Source organism: Ptychodera flava, chromosome 16, assembly GCF_041260155.1.
Source record: "Ptychodera flava strain L36383 chromosome 16, AS_Pfla_20210202, whole genome shotgun sequence".
NCBI lineage: Eukaryota > Metazoa > Hemichordata > Enteropneusta > Ptychoderidae > Ptychodera > Ptychodera flava.
In genome coordinates, this window is record NC_091943.1 from 39,357,824 (window position 1) to 39,384,152 (window position 26,329).

The 26,329-nt window shown below is 35.1% G+C and overlaps 1 protein-coding gene across 4 annotated transcripts; it reads right to left on the reverse strand.

The window, feature by feature from the left end:
* Positions 1–333: 333 nt before the first annotated feature.
* Positions 334–26,313, reverse strand: LOC139114811 (uncharacterized). Of its 4 annotated transcripts, none has more exons than XM_070676747.1 (15): positions 26,084–26,313; positions 25,320–25,405; positions 23,984–24,116; positions 18,230–18,256; positions 12,713–12,822; positions 12,218–12,309; positions 11,517–11,649; positions 9,922–10,003; positions 8,819–9,022; positions 8,480–8,543; positions 7,555–7,798; positions 6,759–6,888; positions 6,362–6,506; positions 5,370–5,453; positions 334–2,840 (listed from the first exon to the last, which is right to left on the reverse strand). In XM_070676747.1, exons 1-15 carry the CDS (start codon positions 26,179–26,181, stop codon positions 2,688–2,690), a joined length of 1,785 nt encoding a protein of 594 aa, XP_070532848.1. In that variant the 5' UTR covers positions 26,182–26,313; the 3' UTR covers positions 334–2,687. The 4 variants fall into 4 exon arrangements, with proteins under 4 accessions (XP_070532848.1, XP_070532847.1, XP_070532850.1 ...); XM_070676746.1 differs by having other exon boundaries at positions 25,320–25,429; XM_070676749.1 differs by lacking the exon at positions 26,084–26,313 and adding an exon at positions 25,740–25,840.
* Between the last annotated feature and the right edge of the window lie 16 nt (positions 26,314–26,329).

Genomic DNA, 26,329 nt, shown 5'->3' on the forward strand with positions numbered 1-26,329 from the left:
GTTTGAATGATTTTGACTTTGAACATGCTCTGTGCTAAGGTGTCTTCACTGCAGTAAGAAATCAAGGTGGTACAAATGTATTGAAAAGTGAAAAATACGTCAGCTGAAACGTACTACTGCTTTGATTGTCTGAGAAATTTCAAAATCTACAAGTAAAAGTGACCACAGACACTTGGCAGTGCATTATAAACTGAAAGCTGAACTGCCTACAGAAGAAAAAGCTACTTTACATACTTACAAAATATGAATATTTAGTAATAAATGTTACATTATATATTGGCATGTTCATACCATTCTCCTGCCCATTATACACGACCCCTGAGAAACATTACATCCAGGGTTTGACATTTCGAATCATGGAAATTCGATATTTCATGACAGAAAACTGCAAGTTTTTATTCTTGGATGATTTACAGTCACAAGTAAGTGCTTAAAGAAAATGCCATGATTGGTTGATACAGTTTAAAATCATATTCAATTTGGCAAATCTACACCAAAAACAATGCACATACATAGAGGTTGACCTTATTGGATGTTTTTTTCAAAACTCTAAAGACATACATTTGAAAGACTGAAGACCAATGCTAGTACAGTAACATTCCATTTCTTGTTAAAAAGTATAGGATATCACAATATCTGCATAAGTTACAAACATTTAAAAAATGATGAGATCACATCTCAATGTAAAATTTACATCGTTTTTAATTGTAACAATAGAAAATAACCTGCTCAGCCTTCCAATATCAAATTCTATGATTTCAGTCATGGTTTACTGACACTGATATCATGGTAAGGCCTTTGTGAACAAAAATCTTGCAGATGTTTGACCACCATATAACACTATGTCATTGCAGTTGTTGATGACTTAAGTCCAACACTGATTGGTTTGATATCATCAAATGACACGACCAGTCATGAAATTATGCAACTATTGATAAAATGCTACTGAGTGACTGGTTGCCTTGGCTAATGTATTTGTGTACCACAAAGACATTAAATAATAACCAGTCATTTCCACTTTAACAGTACATCATTCCATTTGTTAAATGATAGATTTGATGAGAGTGTAACATCTTTCCTGGACAGTTATCATCTGTCTTCATAAAATGATTACAAAATTCATACATGATAACAATTTTTTTCAATCCATTCTTGTATTATCACTTATTTTTTAAATTTTTTATACTTGAAAAGCAAAGCTTTCTCCACAATTTTGTGCTTAGCAATGACAACAAACATTTCCAATGTGCAATTGCAATTATTAGTAGAGCAAATTATTAGTTACTCCCCCATCCAAACATCTTAAAGTTTATATACAGTGGAGGAGCATGAGTAAAGTTCAGTATTCTATTTGTGATGCATTGGTACTGATTGTCAAGGATGTAAATACAGATGAGTGACAGACTTGACCCCTGTTGACCTGACGATAACTTATGATGACAATCATGAAATTACAGCTGATTTATTAATGAAGGAGTGTGACAGAAGAAAATGTATTTATGCTATCACTGATGTGTGTCAGGGAGACATCTTAAAGGGACAAAGTCTCTCTTCTTTTAGCTTTTTTATGAATTTTGTTTGATATGAAAAGTATTTTCTGTTGTTTGACTTTTTGCAGCATGATGCACCTGAGATACTGGTCAACAGTGCACAACCTCAATGCTACTTACAGCCAGAGAAGATTAAACATTCAGTGAAACATTTTAAAATTCTGTACCAAAAAACTAGTTTGTGTATCACTCTCACCACGCATGGCTTAACATACACTGTTACAAGTTTGGACCTCATGCAAGCTTTTATAATAAAATATTGACAGCAGCTTTCCCTTACATTGTGGCATTGTTTGTCATAAGAAAGCAGGTTGGAATAAGAAAAATCCATGTTTTCTTGATATCAAAAAAGGTCAGAAACGAGAGACTTTGTTCCTTAAATGGTGTCATTGCACAGCACTGTAATTTCATTTCATCAAATGTACTCTAAATTTCATCATCATGGGTCACTATGTTTGCTGTCAATGTTGACGGCAATGCAATGACGGGTCATCCATGATGTCATACCAAAATACAGCCAATCAGCTATACACTGCGAGGTCATTAATGATATCAAACGAAAATGCAAACGACTATAAATATTATTGCACTTGGAAGTAATTAATGACACCAGAATATCCGCCATTTCAGACAAAATATGAAAACTTTAGCTAATTGTGCCTTGAGAAACAACTTGATTTAGAAAGATTTTTTATGAGAGAATCAGGCGCCTAGATGACCACACACTGCATTCAGCAGTGACAGTGACATTTACAGTAAGTACAGAATAGCATTCTATGATAATGTACATCTGAATATTCATAATTGCACGCCGAATTCAGTGTTTAAAATACACCTAGCATAATGGAAGACAAAAGCATATGAACAGATTGGCAAGTCACTCAGGCGATACAAACTTTCAGTGTTCCATAAGAAATACAATCAAACGTCATTACAAAATATCATACAACATGTGTTTTACAAAAAGTTTAACCTGAGACAAAATTACCCATCTTAAATTTACTTTGTGCACCGTATTTCCTCCAACCAACAATATTCTAGGTTGAGACAATCCAATGTTGTACACCGTATTCCACATCGTATTCTAGGTTGAGACAATCCAATGTTGTACAAACTAGGGTTTGAATAAGTCCATTGTTAAGGTTTGTGATGACTTTCCGATTGAATCTTGTTTATAATACATTCAACAGATTCAGCAACATCATCAAATATTGGAACATTCCTTCGGTTTGCAAGATCGGCCAAATACTTTCTTCCTCTGTTGTAGTCTCTAACTGCTTTACTTGACAACTATAATGAAAGAAAAGATGTCAGAAAAACTATAGAAAAAACTGGAATAAGGAAATAACATTCCATTCATTTGTTTCAGGATCAAATAAGCCTGGCCTTTTAACCTGATGCCAAAGAAATTATGTCAATAATATTATAAAAACAGTACCATGATATGTACATGTAGGTGTGAATACATCCCAAAATAGAGGGCGCTGTTTGCACATCTTTGAACGTGTAAGTTTAATAATCTGGTTGAAGTTTTGTCATGGTTTACCTGTGGTTTGATAAGCCTGCATGAAACAAATGAATTAGTGACATAATGAACAATCTTTAGTTCAGAGCTGTTGTCATAGATATTAATAAATTGGCAATTAATTATTTGTGCTACTTCCACTCTTTATCTCACTACATGTGAGCAAATACTTTGGTGTGCAATTGAAACTCCGGACAATATGACTTTCAACACCAGTGTTACAAATTTAGTCAGCTCTAAGCATAAATCCTTGTGAGTTCACTGGATATTGTAGTTCAGATTTACAGGTACTGAGTCATATACACAAAGTCATGAGATACAAAACTTCCACTTCAACATATTGTACTGAAGTGACATTGAATGTCAAAAGTTATACCTAATTTCACTAATTTAAAGCCGCCATTCTCAATCCCAGGCTCACGCATTGGTGGGTGCTCCACCCTGCCAACATAGTATCGTTTTCATTGTTTTGCGTCAAACGCTGCTATATTAGTAGATTTAAAAACATAAGATATTCATGTCAAACGTCGATGAGCATGTTGGAATACGTAAATTTTGGCATGAGGTGTTTTCACCATACTTGGTGCATTTGAGTTACAGATTTCACCAAATCCAGCAGTGTGTCGCTTGGCACCAGATGCGGACAGTGTCCTCGACCCAAAAAATTACCACTACAAGTCAATATACTGGTATGCAAAAAACATGATCTGCATCGAATCTCTCTAATTCTTAGAACTAATATGTTTTTATTAAATTTGGAAACATCAGTGTTGAAATAACATAAAACAAGTATTTCTGAAGATTGAACCGTGATCCTGATGTACTAAACCAGCCAACCTAAAACTTTGATGGCGGTCAAAAGTCAGAAAGCAAGCCCAGATTATCGTGTATTACATTATTTGCCATTTTGTGTTGCGAGACTTCATTTGCATTAGAACCAAAAATGTACAAAAATCAGATGCATTCCAAACTCAGACTGGAAATCTCTTACATTTCTAAGACGTAATAAACTTTGACAGATACTATCGGAACTGCATCATGTCGGTTATCGATATGATGGCACTTGCTCACGTGGATACGTATTACGCTCGAAGTGATGACTGAACAACAGAGGACGACAGAACAAAACAGAGGAAGTCAAATCATCCTTTTTTAGCTCCATGGTCTTAAATAAACATTTGGTTTATTAGTAGACTCATGGAGGTACAAACGACACTCCATTGGAAACTATACACATATACCATACCACTTCAAACCTCTGTGCCAGGGTATTTAATATTATTTTCTTGATTTGTCATTCTAAGTTTAGCATTATTAGTTTGGCAATGACAACGTGTCTATCCGACTCTGACTCTGTCGGAAGTATAGGGACATCCTGGACCGGACACATGCTTGGCGTGATGAGCGATTTTTGGCCTGAAAACAGCATCTGATGCAGGCAAATGATGTACTCATCACATGAAGAAAACTGATATGCCATTTTGCGTGACTTCTCTCGTCTGATCGTTATATCCAAATATGCTTTGTGTACCGTACACATTTGTCATCATTGGGTGTAGGGTAGAAGCCACAAAACCAAACCAAACAGCCCTCTTCAGGACCACCAAAATTTCCAGAAAGAGAGAACTCTGATAATACATTTTCTTTTTTACGGTTACTAAGATTGTATCCACTTGAATGTAGTCTGATCACGTTTTTTATCCCCAGAAATGCGGCGGGTAGGTACAAAAGCTGGAGAACAGTGAAGAAACTATTGCGCACATCTTTCGGCACCAGAAATCTTGACACATATTTTATTTATTTTTAGTCAACGTTTGCAGATAAGGCGAACACTAATGAACATTAGGTACACATCCAGCAAACTTGTGTCTTACTAGGTTTGATTGACAGTGATATTCAAATCCCCATCGGCGTCCCCTGGGTCGACGTTCTCACAGGCCACGCACAATTACTCACTAAAATTGTCCCAAAAACTTATCGGTTTGAAAAATGTGGAGTCGTTATGAATTGATAAGAGGTACCGTATTTACCCTGCTGTAGAGCATTCTCATTTCATAATTTTTCATAAAAAAACATGCAAAAACCCGCAATTTCTGGACCTCTCAGTTCAAGCTACTCGTATGGCGTCTCTTTGCATAATGAGCGTCCCTTCATGTAGTCTGGTATTTATAATCAATGGGCGTCTTTAACTCACTGTTTATGAATAATGGGATTGAACATGAACTTGAAAGAATATGGTGAAATGCAGTCATAAAAACTGTAATTTACAGCCAGGATATTCTGGAATAACATACCTTTTCTCCCTTAACAACAGTTGATTCAGTGAGTTCTTGTAAACACAGTATAACATTCCTACCCTGCCCTATGTAGTGCGCTGCCTGCAATCAGAAATCCATATGGTGGACTGAGAGATTAAGTTGTAAACAAAGCAACCATAGTACATTTCTATGCATTCATCTATGTATAAGTAATGTATTAGAAATTGATTTCATGTTCATGATTGTTTCTAAGCTTCGATAATTCTAGCATGACTTGGGGTATAAAAATTCAACAACTTTGTAATGGTTAACAACTCGTGAATTTAGTCAAATTTATGAAGAACAATTTTGATAGCATTTATACATGGCGTTACTCAATAAACAGCAGAAATCTAGATAAAAAGACATCATGAACATGCATCATCTGTTTCAAGGTGAGTGTTCCCATGTCATTTGTTTCAAGGTGTGTGTTCCCATGTCATGTGTTTCAAGGTATGTGCTCTCATGTCATGTTTCAAGGTGTATGTTCCCATGTCATGTGTTTCAAGGTATGTGCTCTCATGTCATTTGTTTAAAGGTGTGTGTTCTCATGTCATGTGTTTCAAGGTATGTGCTCTCATGTCATCTGTTTCAAGGTGTATGTTCCCATGTCATGTGTTTCAAGGTATGTGCTCTCATGTCATCTGTTTCAAGGTGTATGTTCCCATGTCATGTGTTTCAAGGTATGTGCTCTCATGTCATTTGTTTAAAGGTGTGTGTTCTCATGTCATCTGTTTCAAGGTGTATGTTCCCATGTCATTTGTTTAAAGGTATGTGCTCTCATGTCATGTGTATGGATAGATGCACTAATACATGGTCATTTCTTTGAACGATCAATAAAGAATCTTTGCTATTCATACAATCAAAACGTAGAATAATAAATGCTTATTTTAATTTATTTGAAATGGTAAATTTTGGCAAAATGCAATTAACAAATGCCAATAGCTGCCACTTGATGGCACTTTAACATATAGGAAGTTTTCACCAACCTCAACAATAGAACCAACACCTCTGGTTGTATCTGTGACAACATAGAGTAACCATCTGCAGTGTTCCTTGGCTTCATGTTCCAAAGGGATGTATCTGATACTCCACCTGGCTTTCTTGGGATTGTAGTAGGTCAGTCCTCTTTTCCTGTGTAATATATCACAAATGTCTTCATTGCATCATAAATCACAAATGTCTTCATGGTATTTATTCATTCAGGATAAACTAGACTCCTTCAGTCATGTATACCGTATGTACAAACTCTTATCTAAGCAATTGATAACAACAGTGTTGAGTATGGTTAAGTGTAGGAGCCATATATCTTTTCTAAATTTACATTTTTGATGATTTTGTTGAGTGGTAAATGTTGACATAATCAAGGCATTCATTTTAGATTACCTGAGAAGTGGAATGGCAATGTCTTCTCTCCATGTACTGTCAGAACAGCTGCCTCCAAGAAATATATCCCGTTTCATTGGTGTGAATTCCTCATAAATTTCACCATTGTTCTGTTTACTGTATAACCAGCCTAGAATAAAGAAATTCATGTGAAACCTCTGTAATTGAAGCACTACTACCATTAGTAATAAAGTGTTACACCAATAAATTATAATGTGCACAAAACTTGAAAAGTATTTTTATGAGCTGCCAAAATACCTACATGTGACCAGTTTTGTCAAACAAGCAATAAAAAAACTGATGATCTGAGAAATTCATAATCTACTGACATTTTGCTATACCATTAAACGCTCTTACAAGTTCTTTCTGTGGTGATTACATTCCTTAACAGCCAAGTAACTATAACTTTTGACAAACCATTCAGTGGTTTTGCTCCATATATCAATCAGTTTCTTTGTCTATTCCTACAGTACTTTGAAAAACCAAGTACTTGGCCAGTGAACATAGACTGCACGTGTGTTCACTGCATTGTTATCGTCCAATGCATTCAGATCAAGACAGGAATTAAATTGTCCACTGTAACAATACTTTAATATTGCACATTACAAGAAATGCATTCTGCATTGTTTATAGCTATTGAATGTTACAAAATTACTGAAAAAATAGTTGAAAATGACGCTACTGGGGTTTTAGGGTTTTCAGAATAAAGGCCAAGACTTATGGTCTGTAGAATCTGCAGAATACACAACAGCCTTTCTTGTGTATTGTGCTGGAATAACAGAAAAAAGATACTTACTGCACAAATCATTTGCAGTTTCCTTCAGAGACTGAAGATAGTATGAAAGACATCCCCTCTCATGGAAAGATGGCCAAGTATGACTGTACTCTGTTACCAGGCAACAGAATTCATCAAAAGAAAGACTGTTGATTGGTTGAATGGCGTCGGTATCACCTCGACATGAACATTTTCTGCGTACACAGTCAAAGTCAGCTGCCCCAAGGTCTTCCCGACCTGTTGCTGATTTAACAGCTAAGTAAATCTGTGAATAAAACCAAAACACATTATATTTTACAACTAAAAGAGTACCTCAGGTGTGTGACATTTACAATTGTAAATACAATGGAATATCTACTGACCCACAATGCTTTGAGTGACTGTTGATGGAAGTCAGAGTTGACAGTGACAGGTCAATGGCAGAGAAATCTGAACTTTATTAAAACCATGGAATCTTATATTTCACTGTACTTTAAATGGCTTATAATTCACAACTACCTGACTTTATAATAGAAGAAGTGTGTTCACTAGTTGATAATACTGAAGATAAAAGTCTCTGCCAATACCCCTTTTAAGTCATCTATTCAGAGCCAGTTACGGTAATAACCTGAGTAGGAATATTAAATCAGACTCACTCTCAATATTGGTTTGATCTTGATTTTTCATGTTTGGAGTTGTCAGAAGCAAAAAAGTCATGTTCAAAATGTAAACTTGGAGAAAACGGATTGACATAAACACACTGTGTAACTTACCATAAACAGACAAAAAAAATTAGCATGTGTAGATGAAAGATAACATTCCTGATTTGGTAAGTGGCACCAAACTGTTACACTATATGTACAGCTACTGTCCAAGGCAATATACCTACTGCACATACACAGGCATTCAATTTCACATAATGCAACAACATCTTCATCTATAAAAGACAATATTTTCTGATACTTACGTCATCTACATTGATTTGTCCCTGCTTTTTATGATCATAGGAGTTAAAAATTTCCCTTAAAGCACTGAAACAAATAAGATGAGGTGAGACACAGTTTAAAGTGAGATGTGAAGAGATATCTTGATATTCCAAGAAATAACTGCAAATATCAACCTTTCCAGACTCCATCGAGGTTGACGCTATCATGACTGCATTAACTGGTAACCTTGTTAACCCTTGTTTCTTAAATGGCACAACTGATACATTTAGGTCTGACTATTAAAACAATAGAGAAATTTAGAATATACAAATAATTAATACATCAAATGACATGTATCAATCTGTCCAATGCTGACTTACATTAACCTATCACCAGGTCTTCCATTTGGCTGTTTGACAGGATAAGCGCCATCTTGTGGTGATAGCTCTGTCACTGGGATTCCCTCTTTGAGTACTTTGTTGGCACATAATAAGGCTGTTGGAATGTCTCCAAAGACTGGCAGTCCTTGTCTTTCTATCAAATCACACAGGTAGGCTTGTCCTCGTTCCAGGTCTTCAAATTCACTGGCAAGAGAAATCATAAATTTGGAATGACATGTTCAGCAAAATGTTGTTGATATTTTCCTTCACTGTATGCACGATTGGCTGTACACCAAATACAGACTGATCTAAATGAGCATGAATTCTGTTGATATTACATACTAATGAGGTACAATGACATCATGACCAGAAGTGAAAAAAAAAATCATTAAAACCACATTTCATCTATTGTATTTTTTACCACAAATTCTTCGTTAAAATTTTGCACCTTTCAATATGGTTCATGGAGTAAAATATCAGAGGATGCTGTTACCTCAGTCATTCTACAAATGTGTTCCAATGTTCAAATCATCACCCAAATCATACCACCAATGTGTTCAACAAAATCTCTCTAATATAGACCAGGCTTTGGTTTCATGATCATGTCCTTCATAGAATGTCATACACATGCTCAGTGATGTATATGACATGTATCTGAAAACCATGGCAGGGAGCCCCACTTCTTTAATTGAGAATCTAAATACTAGGTGTTTCAACATTACTAGCGACTAGAACAAGAACTGCAGATGGCATTAATAACAAAACGAAAGAAAAATTCATCAAAAACTTCAGCTACTGGCCCAATAGACATGACTGCATTAATGATGGCAGTTTGACAGACAGTTGATACATGTAAACTAATACAAAGTCTTATTATGTCATACATGTACTGATCTATGCTATATCCTGCTCTGTATGATGTGGCATTTCACATTACAGTCTGTTTCATACTAAACACCGTGTATAGTCTTTGACAACAAATTTGCATATTTCACAACCGTTGACAGAACAGTAATGCTATAATGAGAATATGATAATAATAATAACACATTTCTCTTCAGATACATGCAATTTCAGCACAGTATTTTCATTTGACAACTTACCTTTCACTTACAAGTTCTCCGTTCACCTCACTGTTATGTCTAGGCACACCAAGCATTACCACAAAGACTGTACGTTCTGCACCTGAAAAATAACATAGAAGTAAAATTCAGCTGTCTCAAGACAAGTCAGAAATCTGTAGATCACAGCATAAAATCTTCTGTTCAACAAAGAGGTTTTATAATATTGTAGTTGCAACTTTGAATAAAACTGGACAATAGTCAAGTTATACTAGATACAGTCTCATACGAGTACAGTTATATTCTCTTTTCTTACTTATCTTAATAATAGCTTAGTTGTACATATTCTTTGTACTTCTTGTCAAGTTGGTACTTGAAACGAGGGCCCAGGATAACTGATTTTCGGATTAGTATCTACTGTACTCCACCTAATCAAACATGGATCAGTTTCACTAATAAATTTTGCTTATTGTTGTCTACACAAATTTATTCCAACCATTAAGCATCTTTGTTTCAAGTGAAAGATATCATACAGTGACATACTGAACACAAGACGTTCAGTATTGACTACTAGGAATCAAGCTTGGTCCAAGAAAGCACTCACACCAAGAACGCCGTTTTTCCATAACTGAAATTGCCCTCGGCTTAATTCAATCTTCAGATCAAAATTCATTATTGTCTATAGTAAAAATAACATTTCAAAGTAGGATATCGATAATTATTATAAATCTACCATCGAGAACAATAGAATTTTGCATGCTAAAAAGGATGTATGAAACGCCCGTTCCGTAACAAGTATGGTTTTAAGGCCCCCCATCCCCTGCAGCTGTATCTGTGCAATTCACATTGTGATTAGCACAATAGCCGTTGACAGCAATTTTGAATGCACAAGCTATTGTTTTTGGTTTAACTTTTCAAACAAAATATTAAGAAAGTAGGTGTTAAGAGTATCAGGTTTCAATCTTAGTGCTGTAATTGAATGTAGATGAATTTACAATGATGACAACTTTGGTTTTGTGACATCAAAGCAAATTCAAAAACCTAGATTATCTGGCCACACTCTCTGTGTAGCTTTGTTGGATATTGATCGTCATGGCCATCTTTCTCTTTTTTATATCCTGCCTGCTCTCTAAAAGCTACGAACAGTTGTTTCATTTTCTGCTTAGCAATTTCAAAGCTTACTGACAAATTATCTGATACTTGTACTTTGTATTGTTAAATATCAGAGTAATTAATTTGAGTTTCAAATACATTTTCTAATCTGTGTCATGTGATTACTGTCATATATGCAAATCATGATGTGTCACAGCAAATAAATACTGGCTGTGGTAAAATATGCGACTATCTATCTGTATCACTCATATCACTGGATTTCTAGTTTCCAACCACATCATATCAAGTGTCTTTGTCATTTAATTGTCATTTAATGATAATCATTTGATGATCTTTGTGAGAAGATGACATATTCATAGATTAATAATAGCTTTTGTTGTCTCTGAAGTAATGCTTCATTGATTACCAAGTTGTTTTTTGAATTATGGACAAGGAATAACTGTCAAGGGACAGTCTTTTATTGAATTTGGAAAACAGGTCTCAGTAGAAATGAATTGAGAGACTAATTATCTACATGTGCCTACCTGATAGAAAAGCAGCCTCTACTAATGAAGCTATTCCTCTTGTTTTTTCTTCATACACAAACAACAGCAATTTTGCAGACTCTTTGGCCCTTTCTTCAATTTCAATAAGCTCTGGACTCCATTCTGATACTTGCTGTTTAAATAGATAGTATAACACATTCAAATGTCAAATTCACAACACTATGTACCTGGCACTTGTGGACATTTCCTTTCTCACTGAACTGAGCATAGCTCTTCTTCAACTTTGTTGAATATCAATGTTTCTCAATGGTAGGTTACTTTAATAACTACACATGACCTACCGTATATGAACAAATAATGATCTGGTACACATTACTGGCATAGTTTTTATCATAAATATATGGTGTTCAGGTGATGAGATAATTACAGAGGTTTTGTTGTTTTCCATTGAATTTGAAGAGTAAATTTGTTTCAGCATATAAACCTACTAAGCACACTTCAAGATCCCCTGCAGGTGAGCTCTAGAAAGCATGATGATTATTCTTAATTTTCTCAGACTTGCAATTTTTCAGGAGCTGGTAATAGTCTAGAGCATGGAACCTGTCCCTGCATGTCTGTGCACCCACAATATTCTAGATATGCCAGTTCAATTATTATATTGCAAACTAGGGTGTCTTAATTTTAAAAGCAAGATTTGTCTACCAATGCTATAAAAATGTTGGTTTTCCGTAGAAACATACCGGATTGTAAAATGTGATTCCATATTTTTTGAGAGTTGGTATGGCTATATCTTGTCTCCAAGTTGTAGGATTGCAAGCACCACCTAAAAATACTGGAACAGGAAAAAAACAATATGTCAGAAACACTGAGACAAAACTAAACACCTATACATGCATAATTGAACATATAATTATGCATTTCACAGTGTGCTTATTCAGGCTTACTGAAATTATCTACATGTATTGTATAGTTGGTACTTTACATGTATGTCCTCACTAGTTTTTGCTAAGGCTTCACAGAAAGTTTGGGACTTGGTTAGACACAGCGTTATGATGATACAGCTGATGATTTCTGTAGGGTACAGTACTGGTGCATATACGGTATTTCTCTCACAAGTGCTTTGAAAGCAGTATTTATATTGGCTTTACTCTCAGACAGTAAGATGGACACCATGTATCCATTTATTATGTGTCTCATCATAGAAATAGATACACACTGTATATACGAATGCTGACCTTCAAATGTTGACTGATGAGGACCAATCCTAGATGAGGAGATTGACCTCTTGGCTGAGCCATTCACACCACTGTTAGTTTTCCCACTTGTTGATGAAATCACTGGACTTCTACAGGTCAGACAGAATAAGCAGAAATTGTAACCCAGTGGATTGATACATGCACATTTTTTCTGGTCAATAATCAGCTGATTGACTGTGATTCCAATCATTGCTAAGTGAGTTGTGCAAGGAGAGTACATGAATGACAAAGTGGTAGCAGATCTATAAATGAACTGGTACAGTACAAACACTCATAGTATCAAGCCATGTTTATATAAATACTTGTCACATACATAAGCAATGTGACTTTGAATTGAAATACACACATACATCACTGACTCAAGTTAGTTTTCATTGAATTGAGTAAAAGTGGCAGATGCAAGTGTATAGTACTGGTATAGAGCTGACACAAAGAAATGTCAATGAATTACCAGTGCTAACTCAAGGAGTTTAAGAATGTTGTTAGTAAGACTGAACGCTGTGTGTAAGGCCAGGTCAGAATTCTTCTACAGATGTGATTTTTTAGCTTGTCATTCTCAGTGCATCACAACCAGTGTATGTCATACACTTCAGAATGTAAAAACAGTTTTGCATAAGTCTTCCATTAGTTTTTTTACAATCAAAATGACAATGTCAATTTAAGCTGCTAGCAGTGTTACCAGGGCCAAAGCATGACACTATTATAATTTGCAAGAAAAGATTAGCTGTGTTGTTGTTGATCTTTTCTGTTCCATAACAAAGCAATACAAGTCTGTAAGTCCTTATGTCAAATTAGATATGAATATAATTAATAAGGTGACATTGTTCTGAAAGTAATAACTAGTAACCTTCTGTTTACAATATGATACATATAATTGTTGTAGTTGCCAAGATACAGGAAAGTGGGTCAAAGGTCATAAATGCTTATATACAATAGAAACAAAACTTCTTGTAACCGTAGTTGCTGTCATACATGAAAGTTGCTCATAGGTTATCCAAGGTTACCAACTTTTGAGGGAAAAAAGTTTGTCTCATACTGGTCTGACATCATCTGATGAAAATAGAACTCTACCCTTTACAGTTGCCGAGATATAAGAAAGTAGGTCAAAGGTCATCCAAGGTCATCTCAATACTTCTGAATTTTTTTTTTTGCATGATGATCAAAATACAGAAGGAAACAACCCCTGACCCTTAAAGTTACTGGAAGACATTTTAGAGAAAAAAGATTGGCTCCATACCAATATCCAACAAAAACCAAACATCGAGCCCTCATAGTGACTGAATTATGTGAGAATAGGTTATAGGTCATTGAAAGAAATAAGGCAAGCAATTTACTCACCCTGATAATGATATGAGCAAAATTCCAGTTGAAATGGTCTGCTGGTTCGCGAATAGGGAATTTTTAGTAGATTCAACTAAAATTTTTCAAAAATTCAATTTGGCAGATAAGGTCATGTGACTGTGGGTACTTTGATTTGCAAAGTCCACCAGACAAAGTGGGAGCATTCTACACAAGACACTGAAGTTAACTTGTCCTGTAATTTTTGAGAATATACGATTTTGTGGATTTTCACAAAATCTAATACAGCTGCAAATGACTTGTAATCAGTTGAAGTCGCGGTACATGTACATGTATGTGTAAAGATACAAGCAGTAGTCTCAGAGATTATAACCGACAAAAATTTACAGAAGTAGAATTGAAGAAGAATACAAAGGAAATACATAGAGGCCCATGCCCAATTGGCTTGGGCCCCTAATTACCATTGCCAGTATGATAATACTATACTGCATGTCCTTTCAACTCAACATGAGTGCAATTAAAGTGCAAAAAAGGCTTCACTTAATCACCAGCCAATAGTTCATCATAACACCTCCCATTATTTTATTTTGAAATCATTGCCTAAAGCTTTCCTAAAAATGAATTAGTTCTTTAAAATGCATGTGTATCTGCTTGCTAATTTGAGCAGCTCAATTGAATTTCATAGGTTTGTGAGTAGAATTCAATTGCAGTACTTGTATTAGACTGTTTGATACAAATTTTCAAATGTAACTGCATAAAATCTACTGAGATCAATGAAGCCTATACGGGTAAAGTTACTGATTACGTTGTCTGTTTCCATGGTAATACAATCCTAAGCCATCAGAAATGACACAAGGAATCTGTTTAATCTACAGATGAATCAAGAGAAGGACAAAGGCTTTGCAACGACTTTACAAATGTACATGTACCATCATGTATGCTCAATATCAAAGAGTTTATAGGAAAGGACTTCATCAGGACATTTGACTTGAGAATGTCATATGAAAACTGTTACTGTGAATATCTTTAGTTTCACACCGCTCTTCTTTGATGAGAAAACACAGAGACCTTGAAATAAATTATAGTCACTTCTGATAAGGTAGTACATACATTTTCTAGAAATTTCATTCTGCAGACAAGAAAAACATGATAATTTAGAGCAAGTTGGTGGCAAATTTTTACCACAGGGTAGAAATTGAACTGAAATTACATATACATGTATGCAGTAGCAATTCCGGCTTTCAGTTTTACTTTTGAAATGTTAAAGAACTGTCTCACTGTACTGTGCAATAAATAATTGATTGACTTTATATTGAATTGGTAGATTAATGGTGTAACCATTCATCCATTTATTCTAGTTGTATTCATCCGTACAGTGATAGATCACAGCTTCATTAATACCATGGCAACTTTTCACCATTTAGCAATATTTGAAACTCTTATTGCATCCTTGGCAACCAATGCCAGTCTAGATTCTCTGTGTGTACATCATTAATACACTGTACTATTCATAATGTGTGTGATTTTCACTATTCTGCTCTTCTTTCATACACGATACACTGTACCAGTACATAGTTTTTGTCATTTTTTTTTCATTGAAGAGTTTGCAATTTCATGTTTCAGTATTATATGTACCGGTATATGCATTCTTTTACTGGGTATTTCTTTTCATAATTTGGAAGAATTTCAATACCATAATATTTTCTTTTACAAGCTGATAAATCAGTGGTAAATTGGCTGTACCAAAAAGAAATGCAGTTAATACACTAGTACTGGTATAAAGACAGACTCTTGACTCACTTGAAATAAGAACTACAAAAACACAATGCAGTATAAATGCTTGTCAAATGAGAAAACCTTGTGACTTTTCCTGCACTAAAGAGATCAATAATTTTCAAAGCATTCATCGCAGTCAAAGAAGTCAAAGGCTGTACATGTATGCAGTTGAAGATTAGTCACACTGCTCCTTACGACAATGACAAGAAATTCATTTTCTTGAAGAAACTGCTTCTAACACATGTGTCATAATACATGTATATTTTGTATGGTCATACATAGACTCTCCACACAGGGCTCGAAATTAGCGGTAGTCCCGCGTCCATAGACTACCAACTTTTCCCTGGGGCTACCAAAATCCATGAAATGGTAGCCCACACGGACTACCAAAGACCAGGACATAAAATTCAGTCAGTACTTGGCGTGCAATAATGTCAAATATCTGAACTGACGTACTTGAATGACAGGCACTGGAAGTGATGGTCAATGAAAAGGCATTTTCATTGCATTTTGATCATAACGTATCAATCACTGGCAATTCGCCTCCTCTCTACAGAAAGCCCATGGTCTATTTTAGCACTGCTACAGTATGTCTAGTCTTGACGTGCTGAGAAGGTCGTGGTCGTTCTCATGGTGACTATCAAAATTTTCATACAACTCTGAGAATGAAACAAGTTGTCAATAGATCACCAAACTGTTGAGTATCACTGTTGTCCTTTAGGCCAAAAAAAGATCGTTTCTGGTCACCACGTTTGTCATTTCAGAACCTGCTTGTCATGGCACTTTTTTGGGTTACATACTAATCAGGAACCCTGTTTGCATGTCCAAAAATGCTAAACAGAAAACGGAAGTATTATGCAGCCAGTGATAAAAGACAATAACTGTTGTATCAATAGTGCCAAACCAGCATTGTTAAGAAAAAAAAGGAAAAAAAGAAAACCGCGTCGCCGCATCACTTTTGCGGAATGTGAAGGACCAGAAACATTTTTTTTTTTCGGGGGGGTGGGGGGGGGGGGGTGGCCTTGTACCTGTTTCCTTTTGGTACTAGGGGTGTAAGTATTCACATCAAATGACAAGAAAATTCACTTCATGGGCAGAATCTTGAAAAATTGCTTTTTCTTGTCTGGTTAATGAAAAACAATATTCCTAAACTAAAATATGCATGGGCTACCAGCCATTCTCACTGGGCTACCAACTTCAGAAAATGGTAGTCCAAGTGGACTACCGGGGAAAAAGTTAATTTCGAGCCCTGCCACAGTAGCTGTGCTTGTTTTGTGCGTGCCGTGATCATGGGCCTAGCATACATTTGAAGGCTACGCTGTGCAGGTGTGAGAGGATGCGCTGCCAGACACAGCGACTGTCGGTTCTTGCACGGATTTGAATATTCATAAGGGTGGTGATGTCAAAAGAACAGTTATACACAATTTCATACGATGTGTGGAGTTGCTTTCCCTTTACTACCTACTGAAGATAAACCTATCTAACTGGGCTTAGTGAATATTATACAAGTAGCTAGTAGACCTATATACGCGGTATGTTTTTATTTGTCATTTTTAATTTTATTTGGCTATGGTACTTGTCATTTTTTTTTGATTAACGGATGTGTGGAGTTCTATAAAGTACCCGGATCAGGCAGAAATCCGACCGGTCGCTTGCAAGAACATCCAGACCCTTGGATTTGCGTCGCGTCTTTGAAGTACGTGTGCGTGTTCCAACTGACAGGGAAGAACGCAAGTCATACATTGTACATGCACTCATACATTGTACATGTCGCAAACTCTCTATTTGCTTTCACAGTTTTTTTAAAACAGCCACAAAATTTAATTGCAGTATTTTCAATCATTGGCAATACTCTGTCACAAAATCAAGCCATGACTTTTATATGCAAAATAAATGTTTCTGTGGCAGTTATACATGTATAATGATCATTGAATTATCTGCTGACAAAAGACTCTAGACACACACAGCTATAGCAATACACATGTTGATAAGAAAATGTCAAATAAAGGCAAATTTGTTGATTTTTTGTTTGTGTGTTTTAAATTCTTACCTGCTACTTAAACATAGAATGTACTTATTTTTTATTTGGCTCAACAAAAAAATACATGTATACAGTATAAGAACAAATTATCCTATAAAAAGAAGTCTAATGAGTCAGAGTTACATGTTCTGTTGAGAACTTGGAAAATATGCTGATCATGATAATATCAACCTAACTCCTCAATAATAGAGAATAAAACATTCTGCTGTTTAATGTTTGACACTTTTTCATGAGTGAATGATAGATAATATTACATCTATTTCCCCTTGTCACAATAACCAACATGTAATGTGTTCTATGTACAGTAAAATTAAGCTGGAATTTCTGCAAAGGTTAGCCCTAAATCTAATCTCAGCCTTGTAACAATGGAAATCACTTACCCATGAACACATCCCATTTTATTTTGCCTAATAAAGGAAAAGAAATAAAAACAGTGATTAGAGTTAGGAGAAATTTCAAGATGAAATCGATCAGCCTATAAGTGTAAAGTTACTCAGATATAAGAATGATTAACTACTGGTGAACTGGTGACCTTTCTAATGCTGAGGTCACAGCAACTACATATTGTTTAATGTAATTGCATTAAACGCAGTGATTTGTGAATCGATTTGATTTATTGAACAATGTGTCAACTGATATTTGAATAGGTAATCTCTAATTGTCTTTTCAAATTAGTGACATTTCAGGGCAAATCACATACAGTACATAATCCTACCATTTACCTGAAACTTGTTAAATACTGTATAAATAACATTCAACAGGCTATAAACTGTAAAATGTAGAAAAATTCTGCATGTACTGGTACAATACCGGTACATTGTATTGTCTCAATACGTCTGAAATTGCTGAACACAGTCAACGAGAGCCAGGAAACCATATATTGGTAGAACAGAACAGAACAGAAAGTACCTCATTAACTTGCTTTAAATTGCCACTGTAACTACACATGGTATACTTATAGGTTGATTGTGAAATGGCTGCAACCGTATATTTTTACACAGATTTGACAGCGTATGGGGATTCCTGTATTTATAATTGGTTTTCACTTCCACCAATAAACACTACTACTAATACTAGTCAATTGTTAAACAAATAATAAATCATCAAATAGCATTTCCATTTTTTGAAGCTCATTCTGTAAGGAGACAATTATTAATGAGCAGTGCATATACTTTATATAGAGTGTCAGGACTGTCAAGACAATACTGTTTGAATGACTCTTCTCTGTGCATAAGGAATGGTTTTACTGTCTCTGTGTGACAATTAAACAACTTTAGATTACAGATTCTTTCAAAATGTGAACACTGCATCACTCAGTATACAAACTCAGCAAGAAATATTTGGCATTACTTTGAGAAAATTATTTGACAATTTAAGAATCTTGAGATAGTGAACATTGCTACATGTACACTGTAAATACAAGTCCTGAAGGTTGTAGTTTATAATGCATCATTTCAAATAATATGAAATACCAGTTGGGAATAAACCGATATAGATATAACATCCCAAAGCATACCTGTCAGCAGTTGAAAATGTTTCGCAAAAGTATTTCAATAAGCTAATAATTCTATGACAAGATTCCTACGTAATTAAGAAAGCTGTTTGTGGAATTCACATAATAAGCTACTACCAAAACTTCTACATGTATACTAGAAAACAGACAAGAATAAATCTATGAATATGTAACTTGTCAGAGCATACATTTGTATTTCATCAGTGATATACCTGCTACTGGTATTCATTCCTTGGGAACAATAATACCCCCGTAATACAAATTTAAAATCCCTCAATGAAATCTTTCACACCATAGTATTACTGAACAACACCAAAATTTCTATCTTTTAGGTTCTTGAGGTATCACAATGTACAATGAACCATACAGTAGTAGTTGAGTAAGTGGACAACTTTAGATAACAATATATGTAGACATATTTCAATTTAGAAAATGATTCATCTCTTCCAAAGACATGTACCTGTACTACAGTACATTGTACGTGTAGGTCCAGCTGTTGATTTCTGATTCACTCAGATATTAACAGATATTAATGATGTATTAGCAAGAATCATTTTAAACTGCCTCAATTTATTCACATTTCTGATATGATCATTAATTTTTATTTAGGCAAAATGACTTGCAGGCTATCTCTCCACAGTGTGTTTCATATATGTTGCTGAAGATGTTATGACACATGAATTATTGAAACTATAAAACATATTCTGCACAAATTCATCACCAAATGGATGTATTGAGTTGTAAACTGCTACCTTCTAACCTACAAAAATGTAGTGATTTGGTTATCTCCAAAGGCCTAGTGGTAATCATGAATAGGAAAACACTTCAAAGTTATGATATTTTAGTGCAATGGAAACAACTACTTTTACATTTTCATCAAAAACTTCTTCATCAATTAAAATTTGACAAAAAAATACTAACAGTACATTAAATGACATATTATAATTGTTATGGTGGTGTTGAACACACTTTTTGTAAAAACAATATAAAAGCAAGATCTTTTATCAAAGATGACATTAAACCCCCTTATATAAATATACACACACACACACATATATATATATATATATATATATATATATATATATATATATATATATATATATCTTTAATTAATTTAAATAAAAAACTTGATACTACCCGGTATTTTATGAAATTTCATATCTCATTTGAAACTACAGTATATGTAAAAATACCGTCAATGACGCTGTACCTTCTCTAATGTGTGGCCAGGTCAGGTAATTGGTTGTTGGCATGGAGTTGTTGGTAAATAGTGATGATGTAGGGGCATGAGGTGGGATATGGACCCAAAGAACCCAAAAGATGATTAAATACATCAATCAAAAAATTCTAAGCTACAGTATGAACTGCCTAAAGATAGTTCAATGTGGAAAAAAAAGTTAAATAATTCAGAAATAAGAATTAACAGTCCAAAATAGTAATGACGCACTTCCTTACTGACCTGAGTGCATGTGAAATACACAACCTGGCATCTGTAAATTAAATGTATACCAAGTGATCATTTAAGTCACTTTTAACTGTTTTTAATGGATTTTCCAAAGAGTCCTGTGGAAATGATGAAAAACGCTTATCTGGTCTTGTGTTTGTATAACCTCATGGCAGATAATTTTCATAGTATTGAAAAAAATTGAAAGTGAAGAAATTACTGTTTTTAATAGGCATATTTTCCTTGAAATACATGACCGTGTAAAGAATATATGCTAAAAGTGTTTAAGAGTAAATTTCTTTTCAAAAAATAATTTAATCTGTGACCAAAGGATTTTTATTCTTTGAGTTTACAAATTCAAACATTGCAATTTGTTCAATCATCTTGTGCAGTGCAAAATTTATAAAATGACTGAAAAACAAAAAAAATTGGCAGAATTACAGTCTTTGTGATGTAAAATTATGGGTTGACATCACGATAACTGTTAATCTGTTTGAAGTACTAATATACTATAATTTAAAAAGGAAAAGTTGATGCAGAAACGGTAAATATATTGTCAGCAATGTAGTGTTAATTTTGACTTTACATCAAAATATGCCTTTGCTGGATACCAAATATATAGGGCAAAATATTAAAATCAGCCATGTTCAGCAAAATCCACACAACAGCATTGATCCTTTTCTAATTTGATTTGATTTGCTTATGTTATCCTTGTATGACAGTCAGTACAATATGGAACTTGAACACAACACAGTGAATAAGTATGCTGTAAATGAAATGGTGTGGCTGCATCCATATGCAGCAATAGGAGTGCCTTTGTCTCTCACTCCTCATTTCCAACCTGTCTCATATTTATTATGTTAATAATTTCTGTATTTGTTAAAATGTGCGCATCTCAAAAACTTTTGATCATAAACATATTCATTGTTTTTTATAGCTGACCAGTCAGTTAACCTGTTTATTTTGAATATTTGCGCATTTTTCCTCAGTATTTGACATTTTCTGAATACCTTCTTATTCAGTTTGTCATTTTCTAAAAGTTTAAATGCTCCATTGTGTGGTCAAGCTTTCCACAAGCATCAAATGTGGTACTTCACATAGGAGGGTCTGCCTCTAGAGGGCGGGCATCATGAACAGTGTTTGTTGGTTAATTCCTCCACGTAAACTTCTGATTGTACTGTAAACATTGAACATGGCCGACGTCCGATTTTCCTGTCTAAAATTTTCACTCATTTTCGTTCATATGACTCTGAAACTCCAGGAAACGATTGGGAAGAAAGGGTCATCTTGAAATATTGAGGTACTCGCCGATATTTTGCAAAATTAAATGAGAAAAAATGCAAGGAAAATGCCGACAGGCTTACACAATGACAGTTTTCAGACTCGGAGGCATATGATCATCTCTGCAGATTATGCAACAGGCCCAGATCACGTGAGGCCATGAGGGGATATCCACGCAACTCAGTACCAAACACTAGCGCTCACAGAGTGAGCAAACACAAAGTGAGTACCCCTAACGTCAGCTCAGTAGTCTGTAATAGATTGTAGTCAACTAAGAAACCTTGGAGAAAGGCTTAACACTGTGGCTATGCCGCTAAGTCCCTTTTGATTTTGTCACAGCTCAAAATCGTTCTCCCACACCTCAACCTGAGCCATGAACACCCCCACCAGTTTATGATATGACCCATCACAATGGCATGAAGTCAACGGATCTTGACAGACGGAAGTCTTGACAGACTGAAGTCTTGACAGCAGCATACTGGTTTTCAACTCTAATACCTTCTCTGTCTATAAATAGACACGAGAAGGTAATAAAAATGACTATCTTGCTTTGCATTTTCTATTCTCATTCTTAAATGGCAGGGTTGAAAGATTGAAACGGGAGGAAAAACAGGAGAGGAAATTTGGTGACTTGTATAAATTCACAAAAATTTACACTTTTTACAACTTCTTGTCATGCTAAAAGGTGAACCCAAGAGTATCTTAACCTTGGGTTAAGAAAGTAATTAAAATTGAAATGAATCTTTGCTCAAAAGTGATTTTGAGCAAAATAAGCTGTTATGAGGAATGCAACCATAATTGCATTCATGTCTCACTCATCATTGTCAGCAAAATGAAAACCAGAACATGTCTGTCAAGGATTCAGTGTTTCATAGCCACTATACATGTACCGGTACATGTATAGATTACACTTACACAGTGCCAGTAAATGCATAATCACTATCTTGCTTAAAATATTGTAGTTTCTTCCTTTCTCATTTCATAGCTCCCATACAGTGAATCAGCTGACAGTGGTATGAAGACACTACCGGGTATATAGAAGCCACTCCAATGCTTTATTTCTTAATTAAAGCTGCCATGACATATTGCAGTAATATGTTTTGACTGAGTCATGATAACAGGTACCGTTATGGCCAAATGTACCGTATGTACAGACATATGGTATATGCCATGGATATGCTGACGTAGCAATTTCAATATTTACATTTTGAGTACATACTTGAACACAATACCCAAACATTCTGTTTATCAATGAGCAGGTTCACATTTCATAAAATAATAATGTCAGACTCTGCTGTTGCTAGGATACTCTCATGTAATATCCTATTTTTGCACATGACTTCCTAGGCTATTGAAAGCAATACCGGGTTTGTAGGAGAAGCAAACACAAAATGAATTTTTTATTCATGATTCTCACTCAATACAATGTTTACACAACGGCATTTACCTTTACTAATGGGGTTTACAGTTTGAACTACATTCATGATTGTTAAAATATTCTGGACTACAAGAACTAAGTGTAAAAGTAAAATATTCATACTGTAATGACATAATCAAACACACAGAATACATGCATGTAAAGTAATCTGCATTGGTCAGCACAGCAAAACAGTGACAATCATGTGAGTTATGAATATGTGTTACACTCTGCAATCTGTTGTACATGTATCTACTTTTTAATCCAGCAAATTTTATTTCCAAACGTACCATGACAATTGCATTGCTCACTGTTCACAAATCAAAGAAATATAACAATACGTGACTGCAATTATGCCATGGGGTACAGTATGTCTTCTGGACATAAAATATCACCCCTCAGTAATATGTTAACTTTACATGTTATACTTGTACAATTTTTATTTTAATTCATCATTATTTAAAGACAATACTTACCGATTCATGCAATATTGATTGTATTTCTGCTGCCTGAGTTCAGTGACTAACACACAGAATTCTCCAAATGTCAGTGTATTGTTCAGTTCTTTATGAGTTGAACTGTCCCTTGCACTCTCCAGCAGTAAACGCACTACATGGAAAAACACAAGAAAAAATTCAAAATAATGTCATGATTTATAGCTTCAACAACATTCCGCAACTTGAGATTTTACACATGCTCCTTTCAGTACACACATGGAACAATTTTATTCGACTTAAAGGCAGGGGATTTGATCCCAGGGATCGAGTTTGTTCTAGTTTGTAAGAGGATTATGAAGGTGTCACAGCATTTTGTTTTCCATTGAAATTGTAATCTTGTAACCAAATTTCCTGGCAAGACAATCTAACGCCTAAACCATGCCTTTAAGTAATAAATGGAAGTGTAAGAACACTTGTGATAGCAAGGTACTGCACATTGAAAAAATGCAACAATCTGAACTGAGGTTTTGTACAGGTAGCTTGTCTTCATGTACGGTATCCTTGTCCATCTTAACCCTTTCAGGCCTAAACCTCTAGTAGTTCTGCTAAGTTACCAGAGAGCCAGGCCAGAAATTAATTAGGGTTAATTATGCTCACAGCATGATGGGTTTTCTCAGTTTCAAGTATACTTTAGTCTGCTTTCATATTGATATCAATTTTGCTAATGTTAACGTTTGCATCTCTAGACTTGCATCTAGTTCTAAAATTGTTGTAAGTCACAATGCATTTAATTAAATGTTGGCCACACTACCAATAAAACAACAACAACAACAACAACACCAACAATGTTGATAATAATAATAATACGTAATAATAATACAGACATGAAGTGTTGAGGGGGGTCAAGGTGAACTACTTTTAATACAATGTTGACAGGCTTTAAGTCCGCCACTCTGTATTTTCCGGTAACCAGTATATATGTTTGATTAACAGGCACCAAGAGTGTAACCATGTAAATATGAATCACTCTGAAAAGGTGCATATGTTGACTATTGACTATGTGGACAATCTCATGGTCAGTACACATCAATATCAATGATAGATTGGATACTGAATTGTTTCTATCTATTCTGGAAAACTCAATACTAAAATTACATCAAGAGTTTATATTTTTTTAGGTTTTATGCACATTTATGTATTAAGAAATTGACTACCAGTAATTTGTAAAGGAAAAACAAAGGTTTTCAACCAAACAGTGAACAGGAATTTGATGAAAATATTTATTAGTGAAAGAACTAAGGATTGAGGACATAGACATACATTCTTTGTCACAGGTTTGACCATGAACAAACACTCTGCATACATGTAGACCTACCTTGAGACTTGGAAGGAAACAGTTGTATCTCATGAAGAGCTTTCAACACTTCTGCCGTAGCCAATTTCTCTCTGCCAGTACTGTATCTTTCGTATAATTCAAAAAGTTCTCTGTGTCAGGACAATTTAAAGAAACAACTCAATTCGGTAATTTCTTAAATTAGACTATGAGAAAAGAAGCAAGGATCCATTGACAGTTTGGCAAACAGTACGCCCCTCCTTTGTAATCGCCCTCTCGCAAAGTCTTTGTGTCATGAAAATGATGACAAACGATCGGATGGACAGGGTTATCGTCATGGTTATAATTGTATTGTTCACTTTGTGTACAATTAAATAACTTTCAAGGGAAACCATATCTTGATACGGTAGTATTTGCCCAAATAATTAAGGAGAATTTCAAAAGAACTGACAATTTACTTACGAACATAATTTGCCTACATTGTTCTCTGTTTTTCTACGACTACACAAAGCCATGTCGATGCGGTTCCGTGCCAGTCCTACCGCGAGATGACTATGACATCACTAAAAATAGAATGACTAAACATCGAAACATCTTATTCACACAGTTTTTATAGATAGGGCGGTCAGGTGGATTTCACAATCACCTACTTTCTGCTTCGTAAGCAACTTGAATCATATTTTATACAAACCGATGAGTAAATTGCACTTCGCCTCTTGAAATTTGAATCCGGCGGCAAGATACTAGACGAGTAGTCTAGACAGACTATGGACTGACTTCTTCATGGTATGGCTTGCTTGACTTACCTGGTTACAAGTCCATAGACCGGCACACGCACTGCATTCAACGCGTCTGTATTTTTACCCCCGTATAGTGCTCGCCATATGTAGGAAAACGCAAACATGCTTCTCCAGATGAGAGTAAAATAATCGATGTCATTTCGGAAAACTTGCAAGAACAAGCGATCAGGAACGTGGTGGATCACATCGCTGTACAGATCGGCATTTGTGTAGCCTACAAAAATAATGGCCTTCAACTGGAAGTTGAACTAA